This window comes from Gossypium hirsutum, chromosome D08 (assembly GCF_007990345.1).
Source record: "Gossypium hirsutum isolate 1008001.06 chromosome D08, Gossypium_hirsutum_v2.1, whole genome shotgun sequence".
In the NCBI taxonomy this organism is placed as follows: Eukaryota; Viridiplantae; Streptophyta; class Magnoliopsida; order Malvales; family Malvaceae; genus Gossypium; species Gossypium hirsutum.
In genome coordinates, this window is record NC_053444.1 from 50,569,435 (window position 1) to 50,589,005 (window position 19,571).

At 33.3% G+C, this 19,571-nt stretch overlaps 2 protein-coding genes and 1 long non-coding RNA gene across 3 annotated transcripts; 1 reads left to right on the forward strand and 2 right to left on the reverse strand.

Annotated features, from left to right (window-relative positions):
- Positions 1–2,907: 2,907 nt before the first annotated feature.
- On the reverse strand, positions 2,908–6,510 carry LOC107900910 (uncharacterized). Its single transcript, XR_001685069.2, has 3 exons — positions 6,260–6,510; positions 3,850–5,379; positions 2,908–3,302 (listed from the first exon to the last, which is right to left on the reverse strand). It is a non-coding gene; the product is annotated as an uncharacterized lncRNA (long non-coding RNA).
- Positions 6,511–10,771: 4,261 nt separating this feature from the next.
- Positions 10,772–12,946, reverse strand: LOC107900909 (uncharacterized). Its single transcript, XM_016826686.2, has 2 exons — positions 12,162–12,946; positions 10,772–11,674 (listed from the first exon to the last, which is right to left on the reverse strand). The coding sequence occupies exons 1-2, from the start codon at positions 12,819–12,821 to the stop codon at positions 11,204–11,206; spliced, it is 1,131 nt and encodes a 376-aa protein (XP_016682175.1). The 5' UTR covers positions 12,822–12,946; the 3' UTR covers positions 10,772–11,203.
- A 3,258-nt stretch (positions 12,947–16,204) lies between these two features.
- On the forward strand, positions 16,205–19,467 carry LOC107900908 (flap endonuclease GEN-like 1). Its single transcript, XM_016826685.2, has 8 exons — positions 16,205–16,474; positions 16,554–16,730; positions 16,799–16,969; positions 17,080–17,261; positions 17,365–17,611; positions 17,806–17,941; positions 18,156–18,619; positions 19,036–19,467. The coding sequence occupies exons 1-8, from the start codon at positions 16,280–16,282 to the stop codon at positions 19,297–19,299; spliced, it is 1,836 nt and encodes a 611-aa protein (XP_016682174.2). The 5' UTR covers positions 16,205–16,279; the 3' UTR covers positions 19,300–19,467.
- Positions 19,468–19,571: the final 104 nt, after the last annotated feature.

A 19,571-nucleotide genomic window follows, 5' to 3' on the forward strand; every position in this document is an offset into this window, starting at 1 on the left:
ATTAATTTAATTCTCATTTCAAACTTCAAATTTAATTAAATAATAATTTGAAAACATTAAATTAATTCCTAAATCATTTTTGTACTTAGCGAGAAAGCGCATTCATTGCAGATAATGATACATGCGATCTATTTCTCTTACTTTATCATTTTTATTCATTCCATATTTTTTGGTTCTACATGCAATTCGTTTATGGTTATCTCGAGCTAGTGGAGGGACCGATTGGACATATATAATTAGGGCTCAAATAATTTATAATTAAGTTTCGGCTTTTCGCTTATTAATTACAACAATATTTAGACATGAAGTCATTCCAGTAAAGTATCGTGACTAAGCTCTCCCATATCATATACCATTACGAAAGTTACTGATTGTGTGCTTGTCCAATGACCTTGTCATAAGTGTGTTACCCTCATAGGATATTCTTAATCTCTTTGGGATAAATTCGTTCTCCCAATATATTTTATTTTATCTCCTAGTAACCATTACATCTTCTTTTATGAAAAGTCAATGACTATCAAATAATAATTAAATAATTTATCACAAAGACAAATGACTTGTGACCACGATACTTTTCATCTATCATATAATGTCGATGAGAGGATATCATTTACCCTTTACTGGGCTCTGAATTCCACTATATCTCCTAGTATGATGCTACATACTGCAGAAGTCATATACCCAACGTGCCAATTTTTGGTTCTTTATCTATTTGAACTCAAGCTTTTATTTACATCAAAGTATACAAGTCATACATAAATTTTCTATCATCCATTCTAGATACATAAATTTTCTATCATCCATTCTGGATTAAGATGTGCCACACTATGAACGTCACAAGTAAATAAATCTATAAACGAATCGATGGTCTATTATACTTGGGTATTGTCCGATGTATTGTCAATTTAGTTAGTCACATCTATGTCTCTATCTTTTAGGAGTTATTTGCTTCGATACCCAAGACAATGTATCTCCTTAATTGGACTTATTGGATGACATATTAGTCTTTTAATCGATTTGCTCAATTTCGATTAGACTAAAGACATATTTAGATTATCTATTAATATAAGTTATCTTTTCGCATTACGATTCGACACGTAATGCCACTTAATATTAGTTAAACATTAGGTAATCAGTGAGTTAATATTTGTTTTCATTTTTCTTCACGTGAAAAAATTGTTAAGGACAATATACAGAATATATTAATGACAATAATGAATATTTATTAAACCAATATGTTTGAAAAATTATAAGTACATTGACAAAAACACTACACTAAGGGCACTAGATCCTAACAGAAACATTCTTCCACATTTTTAAGGTTGTTAGATTGTTGTCTTATTTCATTTAACGGTTTGAGTTTGAGAAAACTTATGAAAGTTGTTGGCTCGAATAGTAGCTGAAAAATAAGCTATGTATTTGGAAGAAGTGGCTAAGAGAGTGGGCACTTCTTCAGGCACTATGATAACAAGAATAAAATAAGAGACTCCATGATTTTTTATGCACTTTAGTTTCTTTACATCTGCAAAGCTTAACTCAAAAAGAAATATTCACTAATTTCAACACTTACAACAAGTGATCCTAAATCTATCACACACTTGTGAAAATTTCTTCACTTTTATACTTTGAAGACTGATACTCTCACCACTAAATTCACCCCTGTGAACTTAGCATGTAAAACCACAATATAACATGTTTTACAATCACATTGCACTCATAAAATAAAATTTCTCACTTGAACAAATTAAGTGTTCAATCTCTCTATACAATAACTTATACGAGTTTCTTAATAATATAGAATATTTCGAGATTTGCTAACATAAGGAAGATCTATCACAATCCTTATTAAACAACAACTAAACAAGTTGAATATAATATAATAATAACAAATAAGGTAAACAAAGACTGTTGTAACTAATACTTCAATGATCCAATCCAACTTTCTTGATCCAAAGGATTAGATAAGCATGATCCGATTTTATCCTCCATATATGTTTCCTCAAGTGATATGATCTTCATTGGTGGACTAGATACAATTTACAACATCAGCACAACCCAAAAATCTAGTTCAATAAATTATCAATAACTCAAATATAAAAACAATCCAGTCTATCACAGTTGATCAAGGAGTGAGCACTTTTGTAAGCACTCCATATTTTTCAACAAAAGCTTTTTGAAGGTACGAGGAATATGCCTTATGTGAACTCTTAAAATTTGCAGGGGAAGTCTCTTATAAGGCTTTTCAATCTTATTCCCATTATGTTATGAGCCAATAACCCTTAGTGAATTTTTAATAATTAACTTATTATCTTTATACTTTTTAAATTTTGAGCTTATGCGTATTAATTAAGAGTTTGAGCCTATGTATCTAGATATCAAAAATATCAAATATAAATCCATTTAATATCCTCTTAATGACATTTTATCATAAATGAAAATGGAAAACACCTCTCGTTAGTTTAACACTACACCAAAACAGGCTTTTAGCGGCGTTTTTTTAGGCATTTAGCGGCATTTTTAAACGCCACTAAAAGTATTGAAAGCGCCGCAAAAAGTGCCGCTACAGAAGACGCCACTAACATTAGTGGCGTTTATGCGAAAAACGCCGCTAAAGACCATGACCTTTAGCGACGCGTCTGTCACAAACGCCGCTAAAAACCATGAGCTTTAGCGACACTTTTGTCACAAATGCCACTAAAGATCATGACTTAAAAAACAAACCTTTAGCGGCGCTTCTAGCAAAAACGCCACTAAAAACATAACCTTTAAAAAAACATTTTAATCAAATAATATTTATTTTTATATTTGAACTTTAAATATACTTTTTAGGATAAATAAAAAATATTATTTAAATTAAATTTTCTATGAAAATTTTAAACTTTAAAACTATATATAAAAATTAATGAATTTAGTTTTAGAATTTAAAATAATAAATTAATAACACAATTAATAATACAACCTGAAACAATATCGACAAATAAAATCCACAGAACTACATAAGTCTGCTCCAAATGCTAATTAATCTTTAAAAGGCCGAAAAAGAGAACTAGTTGCTAGATCAAACAACCACAGCAATAGGCATACCACTGCAGGCCACCATGTTTCCCCAAGGAGTTTGAGCCATATTAAATCTCCCAGTGACACTTCCCCTTGCCGCGGATTCCTCTCCTTCATTGTTATCATGAATTCTGATACCAGCACCACTTTTATCTTCTATAGGTAGTCTTTTTTGTGACTCAGACACAAAGATGGGACCCTGAATAAAAATCCCTTTCAGTAGAGTAAATGTATTCACGCCATATCTGTAATTATTTAAGACAAACAATGAAATTGTCAGGTTAAAAAAGAAACAGTTAGAAAGACATTTAAGTGAACGACTATATCAAGCACATTTCTGATCATCCAAAAAACTAGAGAATACTACCAAATGAATTATTATCTAAAACAATTCAAGTCTAATATACATGTGCTTCTAACCTCAATATATAGAATAAATCCATTTAGTATCCTCCAAGACAGATTTTAAGGGAGATGCTAACATTAAGAACTTACCATAACTTCAGACTAAGACAGAAAACTGGAGTTTGGCTGTTACTGAAAGGGATAATAGCACTATAAATAAATAAATTAAAAACACATTTAAATCAATGTGGAGCTCCCAGCATCTTTTACATCAACGAAATATCAAAGTGGAAGGGCCATTCAGAAAGTTAAAGAGATAATAGCATAAAAAGCCAATTAACTGATTTTTATGATTCAATCATGGAACCAAAGGGCGTGCAAACAATTTATTATGACAAGTACTCTCAACAGACATACAGGCTTGTTCTAATGAAAAAAGTGGCTTACTCCTTGAAAAGCTTTTGCATTTCATTTTGTCCTTCAGCCATTGACAAGGCATCACTACCCTGCACAAAAAATAAGTAGAAAAATTGTAAAACTCATTCATAGTATCATTGTAAAACGTCCATGGAATCTGAACATACTTTGCAATTATGCACAACGGCAAATAACAGCATCCTATTTATAGAGTATAGATTGTTCAAAATAATAACACCACTACAGCAGGAGCTGGCACCAGACCTATTCAGAATCAATAATATAAAATGCCAGAAGCTCAAATCACAATAAATAAACTAAGCTAAACTAAGCTACTGATACTAAAATAAACTAAGCATCTAGAAGCTAAACCTAACCTTCGTACTAAAATAAACTAAGCTAAACCTAACCATCATTCTGCCATTAAAAAAAATCACATTATTAACCCCTCAATTTTCTTTCACATATTCCAGGCTTCAAACGCATAGCTACCTCAATTGTAGCTTTCAACTTATTGCCTTTATTTACCTATTCTCTAGAAGTTCTAGGAGCAGACTCATCAGCACCAGATGCCTGATAGACTAGGCAATATTCAGCTGTATGACCCATTCCTTTGCATGTTAGACATGGAACTCTTTTAGAGGATCGACTAACACTACTCTTTTAGTTTTATTTTTGTATGTAAAATATCAAGAGAAAAAAAGGGTGAAAACAAAAATAGACAATGCAAATTTAAAGAAATATAAATACTTTAGAACAATATATAAAAAAATATCACTGGCCCTAATTTACTTACTGTAATTGTATTTAATAGTTAAAGCATAAAGTATAAACTAAGCTAAAAATTTAAACAAACATAAACCTTTGGCAGATGAAAGGAATATGAAAGATAAGCTTTTTTACATAATACTAATGATAAACAAATTAGAATGACATTGATAAATTAAAAAATAAGAGATATGCAATTAGAATGACAGATATGAAATAAATTTAACTGCTTTTTTTTTAATTCAAAACGTAGATGCCAAATGATAAAAGAAAGAGATAATTAAGATATTGAAACCTTTACGGTAGGACTATTAAACTGGATACGCTGCGACTTCTGACTGTAACTACAGCTGGAAAAGATAGGGTGACAAAATAGAGTTTACTTAATTATGTAAAAGTAAGGGAGGTTACGCAAACCAACTTCACAGATGAGCTTTCTATTAAGGACAATCTACTTTTTCTAAGACACATGGAATGTGAGCGATAATAAAAATCAAGAAAATAATAACAATAAACATCTAAATCAAATGCATTATTCAATTTAAAGTAGTGCCTTTGCATCTACCTTTACTTGAAAAAGCATGCGATGATTCTATATACTAATTTACTATATAATAATTTAAACCTATAAGACATTAGGCAAGTTCATCCCACAAACAAATTATTTATCATCACCATAGAACTGTTCAGGACAGGAAATTAGTGTGGGTGATCGACATTTCTCTATGCTTATCTTTTCAAGTTTGAAACCATAGAGTAATTTGAGACTAGCTGAAGGAGCTTCTCACTTCCCTGCAACAACAACAAACCCAAAACAATGAGTGAGCAGATGCCAATATTGTATGCTGATGAATTATATAAGCTTATGAATATTTCTAATCATATGTATGTAACTTGAATATTGATTACCTCAAGGCTGATGAATATTTTACCCCCACAAAGGCTTGTAACTATTAACATTAGCTACAACTTCATTCCAAAAACATCATTATTATTAATTCTAAGCACCACATTATCAAACCAACCAAACAAGGAAAGAATCAGAATTTTAGATTAATATTTTCAATCTAATCTAATCTTCAAACAAGAATGAACAACAAGATTCCCGGAAAAATAACAATCATAATTTTGCTGCTTTTCTTCATGCAGAAGAGATTTTTAATTTGAAGCAAATATAAAGATTTTTTATTAATATTAGACAAAACCCAGGATCAAAAAAGTTTTAGATGAACAAATGGATGGTAAAAAAATTTGATTTTTAACCCGCAAAAACATTTAAAGGAAAAAACTGAATATGCTTATCTCTTCAAGTTACCTGATCCAAGGATTTTTGGGATGGAGAAATGAAATTTAGGTTAATAAAAGAAAAAAATTAACCCTAAAAATAAGCAGAAATGTAAGAGGCGTTTGTGTGTGTTGTCGGAGTGGAGTTCAATTTTTGGTTTTTGGAAATTGAAAGGAAAGGCACAAGCCATGCATTTAAACAGCAAAACGTTAGAAGCAACAGGAACAAATGCGTAATCTGAAAAGCACATTGAACCAACATAGTTCAATCCCTGCAAATATCCATATTTTCAGACACTAGACAACTGTAAAATAGTGTCTGTAATGTTACTTTTGTGAGATATTAAAAATAGAATATGTTGCATTAGTAAGGAACAAGAAAAAGAACCTGCTCGAGCTAATAGTCGCAATCCCTTTTTGCTCTTTTTCTCATCGTTTCCTTGGTTTCCTGGTTCTGGGTTCTTTGATTTTGGACCACTTTTATCCATTTGAGAGTTTTAAGAAGAAGAACAAACAAGAACTGGCTTGGCTTTAGTTGGGAAGAAACACAGATCAGTAGAATAAGCTTTTGGGTTTTTTTCTTGGATGTGGGAAATTAGGGATTTTAGGGGGGAAAGGGAATTTCGGAAGCGGGATTTTATAAAATGGCGGTATTTTTTTAAAGTGAAATTATTTTTGTGGCGTGTTCTTTAAAAACGTCGCTATTGCTTACCTTTAGCGGCGTTTTTTATAAAAACGCCGCAAAAGTTTTTATTTTGAACAAAACTATACCGTTTTGCTATGCTATGCTAAAAGGGGGCTATTTTTTAAAAGTAAAATTATTTTGTGGCGTTTTTTACAAAAACGCCGCTATTGCTTACCTTTAGCGGCGTTTTTACGCAAACGCCGCAAAAAAATTTTATTTTGAATAAAACTACGCCGTTTTGCTATGCTATGCTAAAAGGGGGCTATTTTTTAAAAGTAAAATTATTTTGTGGCGTTTTTTACAAAAACGTCGCTATGGCTTACCTTTAACGCCGCAAAAAAATTTTATTTTGAATAAAACTACGCTGTTTTGCTATGCTATGCTAAAAGGGGGCTATTTTTTAAAAGCAAAATTATTTTGTGGCGTTTTTTACAAAAACGTCACTATTGCTTACCTTTAGCGGCGTTTTTCATAAAAACGCCGCAAAAAAATTTCATTTTGAATAAAACTACGCCGTTTTGCTATGCTATGCTAAAAGGGGGCTATTTTTTAAAAGTAAAATTATTTTGTGGCGTTTTTTACAAAAACGCCGCTATTGCTTACCTTTAGCGGCGTTTTTCAAAAAATTTTATTTTGAATAAAACTACGCCGTTTTGCTATGCTATGCTAAAAGGGGGCTATTTTTTAAAAGTAAAATTATTTTGTTGCGTTTTTTACAAAAACGCCGCTATTGCTTACCTTTAGCGGCGTTTCTCATAAAAACGCCGCAAAAAAATTTCATTTTGAACAAAACTACGCCGTTTTGCTATTCTAAAAATTTTTTATTTTGTTTTTTATAATTTGATTTATTTTTGCGGCGTTTTTTTATAAAAACGCCGCGATTTCATTTTGAACAAAATGACGCCGTTTTGCTATGCAAATTTTTTTTATTTTTTACTAAATTGATTTATTTTTTGCGGCGTTTTTATCAAAAACGCCGCTATTTCATTTTGAACAAAATGACACCGTTTTTCTATGCCAGATTTTTTTTATTTCTTTAAAATTGATTTATTTTTTGCGGCGTTTTCCATAAAAACGCCACAAAATATTATTTCATTTTGAACAAAATGACGCCGTTTTGCTCTGCTAAAATTTTTTTATTTTGTTTTTTATAAATTGGTTTTTTATAAAATAAAAAAAACAAGTACTCTCAAAATAAATATATATTGTACATTTTAATAAGAAAACAAATGATAAAATAGTTGTAATTAATTATTAAGTTAGAATTATCTAAATTAAATAATTACCTATATATCCATACTCCCTAAACCTTAAAATATGAACTCCTAAACCAGCCTTAAATACTAAATTAATCATATACCTTAAACTAAAAACCCTAAACAAATTTATTATTATATCTTTTACAATTATATAAGAATATATTTAAAATATAAATTAAAAAAATAATTAATCTAAACCCAAAACCCTAACTCGACCCCTAAATCCCTAACTTTTAACCTCTAGCACGTCTAACCCCTAAACCCCTAACCTTTAAATTCCAACCCCTAATCCATAATCCCTAATCCATAATCCCTAATCCATACTCCCTAAACCGGCCTTAAATCTTAGATAAATCATATACCCTAAACCAAAAACCCTAAACAAATTTATTATTATCTCTTTTACAATTATTTTAAATAATAGTATTTTAATTTTTCCATGTGTTTTATTTCAAATTATTTCTATGTGTCATTATTTTTTTGGCCGCTAAATCCCCGAAAACTCACAAAACGGCGTCATTTGGCTTATGTTTTTTACTGCGCTTTCTTAAAAACGCCGCTAAATCCCCGAAAGCCCACAAAACAGCGTCGTTGGGCTTATGTTTTTTGCAGCGCTTTCTTAAAAACGTCACTAAATCCCCAAAAGCCCACAAAACGGCGTCGTTGGGCTTATGTTTTTTTGCGGCGCTTTTTCAAAAACGCCGCTAAAGCCCTGACCATTAGCGGCGCTTTCTTAAAAACGCCGCTAAATCACCAAAAGCCCACAAAACGACGTCGTTGGGCTTATGTTTTTTTGCGGCGCTTTTTCAAAAACGCCGCTAAATCCCTGACCATTAGCGGCGCTTTCTTAAAAACGCTGCTAAATCCCCAACAGCCCAAAAAACGGCATCGTTGGGCTTATGTTTTTTTGCGGCGCTTTCTCAAAAACGCCGCTAAATCCCTGACCATTAGCGGCGCTTTCTTAAAAACGCCGCTAAATCCCCAAAAGCCCACAAAACGGCATCGTTAGGCTTATGTTTTTTTGCGGCGCTTCCTCAAAAACGCCGCTAAAGCCCTGACCATTAGCGGCGCTTTATTAAAAATGCCGCTAAATCCCCAAAAGCTAAGAAAACGGCGTCGTTGGGCTTAGGTTGTTTGCGGCGCTTTTTGGAAAACGCAACTAATGCTTATTTTCAGCGGCGTTTTCCATAAAGCGTCGTTAATGATCAATATTTAGTGGCGTTTTTTATCCAAACGCCGCTAAAAATGCCGCTAAAAGCCTGTTTTGGTGTAGTGTAAGGAAATTATATAACCTTAGCCAACAAATGTTGAGCGCAAGATACATTACATTTTTAAGGGGAGACGTAGATTCGAACATTAAAAACAATGTCGTTGAGTGGAACAACTTTGAACTCCAAACATGAACAGTAAAACATACATAAAAAAAAACTATAACTTTAAGACATGATAGATATCATATAACAGAAAACATAACTCGCATGATGGTTTAAAGCATTTATGCTCTTATCCTTGGATTTTAATTGGCATAATTGTCAAAAATACCCTCAACGTTTATGAGTTTTTTTGTTTGAGCCCTTAACCTTTTTTTTTTAAAATTGATACCTTTAACGTTACGATTTTTTCAGAAATCATCCTAATTTTAATGAGAAACATGAGTTGACCGTCAATCAAATGACAGGTTAGCGAAATAGCCTATGTGGCATGCTATATAAGCACAATGTCATAGATGACGTCATCTATAAAAAATTGTTTAACAATTTTTTTTTTTTCATTTTGTTTCCATCTTCTTTCTTCTCTCTTTCTCTCCTCACCTCTAGCTGTTGTTACAGAAAAAAAACCAGAAACAAACATGAGAAACACATGCAAGTGGAGGAAACAGGTTCATCAATGGAGGTTTCCGAGTTGAATCATTACTTGTTTTCACCTAAAGCTCCAAGGTGTTCAAGCAGGTGGAAGAAACTACTGGGTCTAAAAAAATGTTCACTAAGCACCAATAATCAACCATCAAAACCCAAATCTCAAAGCAACAAAGCCTCATTATTATCAAATAATAACCCAAAGTCTCTCAAGCAATTCCTTCATAGAAGCTCCAAATCTTTCTTAGATTCTTCATTGAATCTCCCATTGTTGAAAAGCTCAGATTTCGAATCAGTTTCCATGTCTTCATCGCATTTATCGCTTTTTTTTCATCATCTTTAAGCCATGAACACGACGATCTCCCACGGCTATCACTAGATTTCGATAAGCCAAGCCCCAACTGGTTTTCATATTCAAAATCGGCCATGAACACGACGGTCTTCAAAACCGGGTTCGGGCAGTTGTTTTCATCTTCCCTATAAAAGAATCCAAATGGATCATTGTCATCATCATCATCATCATCGGCAAGCATTAAACGGGTTTCTAGGTTTTTTTTAATTTTTTTCCACCCAGTATCCCTTCAGCTGCATGTGTTTTTGATGTTTGTTTTGGGTTTTTTTTTTCTTTTTTAGCATTTTCATTTAGGGATGAACTTGTATTTTTCTTTGATTTTAAGTATTTTTTATGGATTAAATGCTTTGTTTAGAAATAGGTTTGCTTTGATTTTTATTGTAATTGAAATGGTAATTGAGAGAGTGAAATGCAGGTGTAAGCTTTGATGAAAATGGTGGTCGGTCACTGTGTGTGTGTGTGTTTTTTTTTTGTAATATAGTAGTTAGTGGGGAAGAGAGAAAGAGAGAAGATGAAAGAAGATGAAAACAAAAAAAAAAGAATTTTGTTAAATAATTTTTTATAGATGATGTCATCTATAACATCGTGTTTATGTGACATGCCACATAGGCTATTTCGTTGACCTGTCGTTTGACTGACGGTCAACTCATGTTTCCCGTTAAAATTAAGATAATTTCTGTAAAAATCGTAAAATTGATGGTGTTAATAAAAAAAAATTAAAAGAACTCAAACCCAAAAACCCATAACATTGAGAGTGATTTTAATTTTCATTGCAAATTCCCTTATTCTTTTATAAATACAAATATATATTCACTGAAAATAATATTACACTTTTTTATTTTCTTTTATTTCTACAAAATTTCAGCATACATTCTGATTTAGGACCCAAATACAAAGGGCACGAGATTTGCCTTTTTTTTTTTTTTTTTTTTTTTTTCTTATGGGAACCTCAAAGATCTTACCATCTTTTGCCGGTACAATGTGTTTGACCAGAATTTGTTTACCTCTTCGTAATTTGCCCACATATATATTATAATCATCAACACCACATTTCCAGTTCCTTTTCCTCCAAGGCAACCAAACAAAAACAAAACCACCAGAGCATCGATCCCTCCCTGGTTTCTCCGGGGGCATTCCACATCCCCTTATGTCGCCATTTTGGGGTTTTTTCCGTCGCAGTTTATAGAATATCAACCAATAGCTCGTCCACCAAAACATTCATCATCCACCTCTCGACTCCCATTGCCAACTCTTCTTGCTCTTCCTGAAACCTGTCCCTCCACTTTCCTTCCCTTTCCATATCTCCAACACATTCCTCTCTTTTATCGCCTACTCCCCGTTTCTCGTTTTGTTCTTCACAAATCCATGCTTTTGCTACCTTTACCATTTCACGTTCAAGCTCTTCAATGTTTCTTGTTTGATCCCACTTTGTCTCCATTTCTTCTCTAAATAGATCCAAAAGCAGTTTGTCAATGCAAATGTTGTTGTTTTTGTACCTTGTTAGTGGACTTGTTTCGTTCACACCATTCAGCAGCTCCCATGCCTTTTCTTCGATTTCGTTTGCTTCTTCACCACCTTCATCATCACCACCGTATTCGAAATCAAGCACCGACAGTGGACTGTGTTGCGGTTCTTCCTCTACACTTGCATGCTGTTAATAGGATAAAAAGATCATTGATTTAGTATCAGATTAAAATGGGTCACATTCTCCCCCTAGTTCTCCTAGTTTTAATTCTGCCTCTCCCTAATTGATAATGCAGATGCAATGAGAATGTGTTATTAATTGGAAGTAGAGGACTAAATTTCAAAAACAGAAAAAGTACAGTGACTGAAAGCACAATTAAACAATGAAGATGAGGGGAGAAGTTTCCAAGTTCCAACCTAGTGTTAATCTCGACTCTTATGGCTTATATTTTGTATTATGTAACTTAAAACGCTGGTCCTTTGTCTTCAAAAACAAACAAATCTAAGGTATTAAACAAAACAGCAAATGAAACAAAAGTCAAACCAAAGTTTAACTAAACGACAACACAAAACGCTGTCGGATTACGTAAAGCCAAGCATCTAAGGACCCTCATCAGCAGACACATAAGATTTTATTTAAGATACGCTACGCACTAAAATAATTTTACACTTACTTTGGGTCCCATATCTGTGTTGGCTGCCGTCCTTGTTGTCGTCTCCATGGTGTCCTTGCCGACGCACGGTGAGAATTTTTTACCCACCATATTGTCGACTTCGTTTTCACCGTATTCATCGGACGGTAAATATTCCGAGGTGAAATCACTGTCACACCAGCTCGAGCCATTGCTGCTAGTAGTACAACTACAAGGGGTATTAGATCCCGTCGTTGTGGTGGTGGTGGTGCAATGGTGGTGAGGGGAAGCAGAAGAAGGAGCGAAATCCAATGGCTGAGATTTTTCCTCCAGTAAATCACGGAACGATTTCCAGCGTATGATATCTTTGACCGTCACGGTCATTTTGATTTCGGCCTCTTTGTTTTGTGCAATTTTCCTTTTCGACGGTTTACGTGAAAGGGTTCTGGGTAGTAAGATGGAAGGAGATGAAGAAGCGAAATGGATGCTTTTAATGACGTTGATCATTGCTTGGAAGGCTGAGATTGCTGCTGAGGCGGCTTTTGATCGGCTTCTTTGAAGTTTTTGGTTTGGATTTTCTCGGAAAATTATGGAATTCTGGGTGGATTTTCTCGGAAACGATTTGAACCCGTTTGAGGAACACGAGTTGGGATCATCGTGGATGAAATCTTTTAGCATTCGAGGCCTTCGTTCCAAAGTCATTGCGGCAAAAAAGAAAAGATTCTACGTAAAATTACAGAGGAAAAGAAAAACTTGAAGCAATATGAAAGAGAGAGATAGCTTCTAGGTGTGAGGCAAGGGAGAGAACTCCATGGAAGAAGCTTATTTATACAGGTGAAGAAGCCATGGTTTTGTATTAAGAATATATGTATAATAAGGGTTTATTGCATCGGAAGTCCTCACTTTATAGTTTAGATTTTAATTTGGTATCTGAATTTAAAAAGGTTCTGATTGAACCTTTAAATTATGAGTATCATATCAATCAAATTATTCCTCAAGGTGCATTAAATACCAACTTAAATCTAATTTGGAATACATCTAAAATATGTATACTTCTTGCATTAGCAGTTTAGATTTGATTATTTAAAACATCATATACAAATTATTTACAATTTAATCTGTGAGTTTTAAACATACATAATTTAACACCTAAATTGATGACTAAGCTGATAGAAAGACTGTATTAATATAATATTAAGGATTAAATTAAAATATTTTCAAGTTGAGAAATCAATTTAGAATTTTGGGATGTTTGGTGGCATTAACCCATAAAAAACAAAAGTAAATATTAAAATATAAAAAAGGTAAAGTGAGAGAAATGACAGAGGAGGATGGTTCTACCATGTGTAAGTTAATTGTTTTTTTATTACTTTGATTTCATTCATATGAAAATTGAGAGATTTGATTAAAATAAAAGTCGATTTCGGATTTGAAGGTGTGTCGTTCGAAGAGAACAAAGTTTGACTGATGAGACTAATAATAAACTAGGTTAGAATTAATAATAGTTTATCTATTGTTGAAGTCACTTTGCTGAGCTTTTATTTCAGTGTAAACCACATGCAGAAGCATTGCAATGGGGGGGGGGGATCCCGATCCCATGGTCTCGTGAACCGTATCAAGCTTCCACTGTTGTTGACCTATCTAATTCATGGTTGCTGATTTAAATGATATGGGAACACTGTGGGGCCTTTGAAATTGATACTCTTCCACTATGGAAACACTATGGAGATCTCATAGAGGATCGCTTGCCCCGGCCCCTACATTACTTATCATGTGCCAAATCCTTCATATTATTGATTCTATTTCCTTGAGTCATTGTTGCGTACAAGGAATTTAGAGGAGGAGGATGCAAGGCCGGTTCATCTATGTACACAGAGAGTTCTTAAAGGAGTTGATGGTGTCAAAAGACTTGAAAAAAAAATGGAGTACTGGTTGTGTCTGTCTTCTTACAGGATGAGATGGGTTATTATAAGAAGATGCATATGGAGACATATGACATCCCTTGGTTAGTTCATTCAAGATCTAGATAGGTGGGTGTTGTACAATTATAAGATACGTAGGTGAAGAGTATGATTGTCTTAGCAATATGAATGGTCTACTTAATTAATAGTGACGGTTCGTGTGTTCCTAGTGCAATGACAAAACCCTCTTCGTCCAATAAAGGTGGCTGACTGAATTCAATTTTAAAATTAAGACTTTGGATGTCTTAAAAATAAAAAGATTAAGCGTAAGTCTTACATTATTTAATCGTAATTATATGAGTGTGTTCTCTCTACATATTTTGATTTAAGTAATGCCAGCTTTTTTTATTTATAGTGAACTTAACATAATAGAATTTTATCAGTTAAAATGTGTTTAAAGTACTTATATTAATTTTACATTTAGGACTTTCTTTAATTGACTAAACTATATTAGTAGTCACCTAATTATTAGTATTTTTTTTTTGGCCATTCAACTATAAAAGTTGCAAAATGGTCACCCCACTATTAGTAAATTTCTTTTTTGATCACCCAGCTATGAAAAGTTACAAAATTGTCACCCAACTATTTAATTTTGTCTTTTTTTATCACCCACCATCAAAAGTAAAATAGAAACACTCAAAAATCCAATATAGTTGGATGATCAAAAAAGATAAAATTGAATAATTGAGTGACCATTTTGTAGCTTTTCGTTGTTGGGTGACCAAAAATGAAATTTATTAATAGTTGTGTGACCATTTTTGTAACTTTTCATACTAATAGTTGGGTGACTACTACTGCATTTTGTCCTTTCAAATTTCATAATTTAAGTCCAATTGTTAATAATGTTAAATTTATTTTGTTAAATTCACCGGTGTGATTTTTTAAAATAAAAAAACATTGACTTGATAGCCATGTAACAAATAAAATGATGATATAATGAACTTCAATTTAATAGAAAAATTTTAACGGCGTTAATAATTAAATTTACATTTTTAAATGTGAAAAATAAAAGAAACTATTTTTAAAGTACGAAGAATAGAATAACTTTGGGCACATTTTAACTTTTTATCATAGTGGATTTACAATAGTAGAATTTATATTTAATAGATTGTTAGTGTATAAATTTATACACTTAGAAGGTTAAAGGTTTATATTTGATGCATAAAAGCTTAAAAAGGCTTAAAAAGATTATACATTATGGTAAATCATATTAAGAATATTATGAAAAAAATTAAAGTATAATGATTTATTTGGCCCTTTAATTTTATAAAAAAATTATTTTAGTCATTTATTTAAATTTTTTTGTCTCTTTTAGTATTTTAATTTGTATTTTTTAAAAATGGATGAAAAAAATTAATGTTTATTAATTTTGTTGACATGGCATACACGTGAATTGCCACGTCGATGACATGTAAGCATTTAGTTAATTTTTTTATAATTTTAATACTTTTTAAATAGTTTTAATGTTTTTAATTTTAAAAATTTTGTTTAAAATTTTAAAAATTAATTAAATATTGATGTGTCATCCACGTGATAATCAGCCAAGATAAAAATGTTAACTTTTCCATTTAAAATTTAAAATATTGTGAATACATCAATATAAATTTAAATTGGGTTATGTATCTATTTTTAGAGATTTCTATCAACATTATTCACATATAAATTTATAAATCAACAATAAATCAAATACAAACCCTAGAAATGTAAGCTTTATTTTGCTGGTATTATATGGCAATATATTTAAATTTACATGTTTTTTTTTGGATTTAATAATTCATGTCATAATTTTATCCGATTAGTATAAAAGTTAAATTAAGACAAAACATGATAGTGAGTTACAATGTAAGTGAAATTAAAAAAAGAAAAGAAACAAGATTGTTTGCAGATTCATAATATCAGACATGTCGCCATCTAAATATCTGTTATTTACACACTTACACGTGCCATATCTTAGTTCCACCGATACGTGGACCCCCCTTTTCAATACAGCATCCAATGCTGACCCGACGCCCACATATTGGGCCAAGCCCTGCTTATGGCACAATCTAATTTGGGCTTCGTTTTACGGCCCCCCGCCAAAGATCTTCCAAATGCTAACTGCCGAATTCCATTTCTATTCGCTTCCCTTTCTTTTAATTTTCTTGTATTTTTCTTTTGAATATATCGGTTGCTTAAAATTGAAACTTTTTGGTGTTTGGAATGGGGGTGGGAGGCAAATTCTGGGAACTTCTAAAACCCTACGCTCGATTCGAAGGATTCGATTTCTTGAGAGACAAAAAGGTCGCCATTGATCTCTCCTTTTGGATCGTTCAGCAGGAGACTGCCTTAAAAAATCAAGCTTTGAACCCTCATCTCAGGCTTACTTTCTTCCGTACCGTTAACCTTTTCTCTAAGGTGCATATTCTTTTTGTTAGTTACGCGAGCGAGATATTTAGAGTGTTGATTTTTGTTTTTTGGTTTAAATTGTTAACAGTTTGGAGTCTTTCCGGTGTTTGTTTTGGACGGAACTCCGTCGCCGTTGAAATCTCAAGCAAGGATGGTTCGGTTTTTCCGTTTCTCCGGCATTGATACTTCAACTTCGAATGTGGCCGAAGAGGGTGTTTCCAAGGAGAGGAACTCGGCATTTAAAAGATGTGTTAATGACTGTGTGGTGAGTTCATTTTTTCCCTCCCTTGTTAGTAATTTATGTTCATTGAGGGTGGGTGCTTTTTGTTGTAGGAGCTGCTTGAACTATTGGGAATGCCAGTGTTGAAAGCTAATGGTGAGGCTGAAGCATTGTGTGCTCAGTTAAATAGAGATGGTCATGTTGATGCTTGTATTACTGCTGACAGTGATGCATTCCTCTTTGGGGCTACTTGTGTTATTAAAAGTCTTAGGCCTAATTCAAAAGTTAGTTTGTTCCAACTTCAACAATTTGTCATTCTTTTAATGTGCCCAATTTGTTAGTTACTTCCCTTTTCGAGAATTTTTCAAACATGGGGATGTTATTTGATATGCAGGAACCGTTTGAATGCTACAATATGTCGGATATTGAAGCTGGTCTTGGACTGAAGAGGAAACACTTGATAGCCGTCTCTCTTTTGGTTGGAAATGACCATGACCTAAATGGTGTGCAAGGGATCGGGCTTGATAAAGCACTTCGTTTGGTACGAGGGTTTAGTGAAGATGAGATATTTGATAAGTATGCTTTTACATGTAAACTTGTCAAATTATTTGCTTCCTGTAGTTCTAGAGGGTATTTAGTGATATCATTCCATAACTGTCCAGACATGATGTTGTTGCAGATTATATGAAATAGGCAAAGGGCATGTACCACTATTTCAGGGTGAAATTAGATGTGCTGGTGATGCTATACCTTGTTCAGATGAGAGCTCACCAAAGGCAAAGCAGTCTCATTGCTCTTTCTGCGGGCACCCTGGCAGCAAAAAGGCTCATTTTAAGTCTTGTTGTGAATATTGTATCACTGATAGCAATGATGGTTGCTTGAAAAAGTCTCAAGGGTTTAAGTGCAACTGCTCATCCTGTGATAAGGTTCATGTTCTTATTTGTCTTGATTTTCTCTTTTGTTACTATTGTTACTACCTCACTGCCTATTGATCTGTTATTTTGCTCTTTCATCATCTCGTATCACCTGATATGACTTTAAAAGCTGGAACTTCTGATGTTCTTAATTCAGACTGTGTTCCTAGTTTCATTGCTGATATTTCATGGTGTCTGAATATCAGGTTAGAAAAGACAAGGACAAGAAGAAACATGAGAATTGGTGGATTAATGTTTGCAACTTGATTTCCAAGGAAACAAAATTCCCAAATGATGAGATCATTGAAATGTACATGTGCAACAATCACGGAGAGTTTACTGGTTTGTCCTGCAAACTCTCTTGTATCTATTTGCTTGGCCTTGACTTCTGCCAGCCTCCAAGTTGTTGAGTTGGGGTGTCAAGGACTAGTTATTCTTGTATGCATGAGTTTGTTATTCTTTTCATTTGATATTATTTCAAGGTCTAATTCGCTGTTTTAACAGATATATTTTTGGGTTAATGTTATGTTAAGATATTTACATCCTCCTGTTGCAGAAGAAGGCCCTTTGCTGGAATGGGGAGATCCAAAAACTGACTTGCTAGTTGATTTCTTAGCTTATCATCAGTCATGGAAGCCGTCTTATATTCGGCAGCGGATGCTTCCAATGCTGTCCACTCTGTATTTGAGAGAGTTGGCGAGAAATCCAAATAAAACTTTGTTAGTTGGGCAGTATGAGTTTCGTTCTATTCAACGTGTGAAGATAAGATATGGGCATCAATATTACGAGGTCAAGTGGAAGAAAGCCATATCTAACGAACTTAGTTGTGCAGTCCCTGTTGAACAGTCCAACATGCTTGAAGAAGAATTCATAGAAGTTGGTGATGAGCCCATTGGCCTGTTGGATGAGTCAATTGAGCCCCAGATTCATGTTGATGGATGCTGGATTTTAACTGATGAAAATCCAGAGTTAGTTCATTCAGCTTTTCCAGAAGAAGCTCTCAAATTTAGACAGGAAAAGGTATGGCTTGTTCCCCCTTGAAAGACCCTGAAATTATTATTTGAAAATTGTATATTGAATATCCTGGAAAGATCTTAGTGTGCAAAGGGATTTCAGATCAAAATCATTTGGTTTAATTGGTTCTGTTTGTTGTTTATATACTGGCATGAGACCCTTTGTGATACATAACAAAGAGGAACAAACTAGCGCAATTAAATAAATGAATTAATGGCATTGTTAGAACAATGGAATTAGATTCTGATGCTTGTGTTGGAAGTTGGTATAATCACCTTTTAAGGCATTATTCAAAGCTTGCTATTATAGAATGTTCGAGTGCCGGCTCTTGCATTGTGGGATTCTGTTACTTTTAGCTGAGATATAAAAACTATTTTCAAGGCCGTCTGTGGCCTAATATATGTGGGTCTAAATTCTGGCAGGAACTAAAAGATATGAAGAGAAGAAAGACTTCAACACCAAGATCTGAAGGGTCCTTCGAGATGTCAGAATCATCAAAGCCACAAGGTGTTCAATTAAGTATCACCGAATTTTACCGTACAACCAAAACACCATCCCAGGCAAAACTAGGGGAAGATTTAGTCAAACAGTCGAGTAGTCCAGGTGTTGGGTCATCAAAACAGAAGAGGAAAGTTTCAGGTTCTAAATTGTCCAAGGCTGTAAGACGACGCCTTTTGTTTGGTTAAGAAAATGATAAACTTTTGCCCTTTGATGTACAGGATATCCCACCTTAAGATGTAAAGTCATGTTTACCTTCTGGTCTTATAATCATCAAAAACTCAGCTTAGGCAGCGCTTTGATTTATATTTGAGTTGGAATATTCTATAGCTTAGAGTGAAGAATGTTTTGGTTAATCTCATCTCTACAATTTTAAAGCCACTTTATCTTTTAGTTTCTTGGACAATTCATTAGGACATCGCCCTTTATCCTGTTGGATTCTAACCAAGGTAAGGGTTTG

Bases quoted from the DNA above. Each gene is read 5' to 3' on its own strand.
- LOC107900909 (XM_016826686.2), bottom strand. From the start codon at position 12,821: ATGACTTTGGAACGAAGGCCTCGAATGCTAAAAGATTTCATCCACGAT. The intron at 11,675-12,161 runs GTAAGTGTAAAA...TCCTATTAACAG, and splicing joins ACACAGATATGGGACCCAAA to CATGCAAGTGTAGAGGAAGA.
- LOC107900908 (XM_016826685.2), top strand. From the start codon at position 16,280: ATGGGGGTGGGAGGCAAATTCTGGGAACTTCTAAAACCCTACGCTCGA. The intron at 16,731-16,798 runs GTGAGTTCATTT...TTTTTGTTGTAG, and splicing joins GATGTGTTAATGACTGTGTG to GAGCTGCTTGAACTATTGGG. The intron at 18,620-19,035 runs GTATGGCTTGTT...AAATTCTGGCAG, and splicing joins TCAAATTTAGACAGGAAAAG to GAACTAAAAGATATGAAGAG.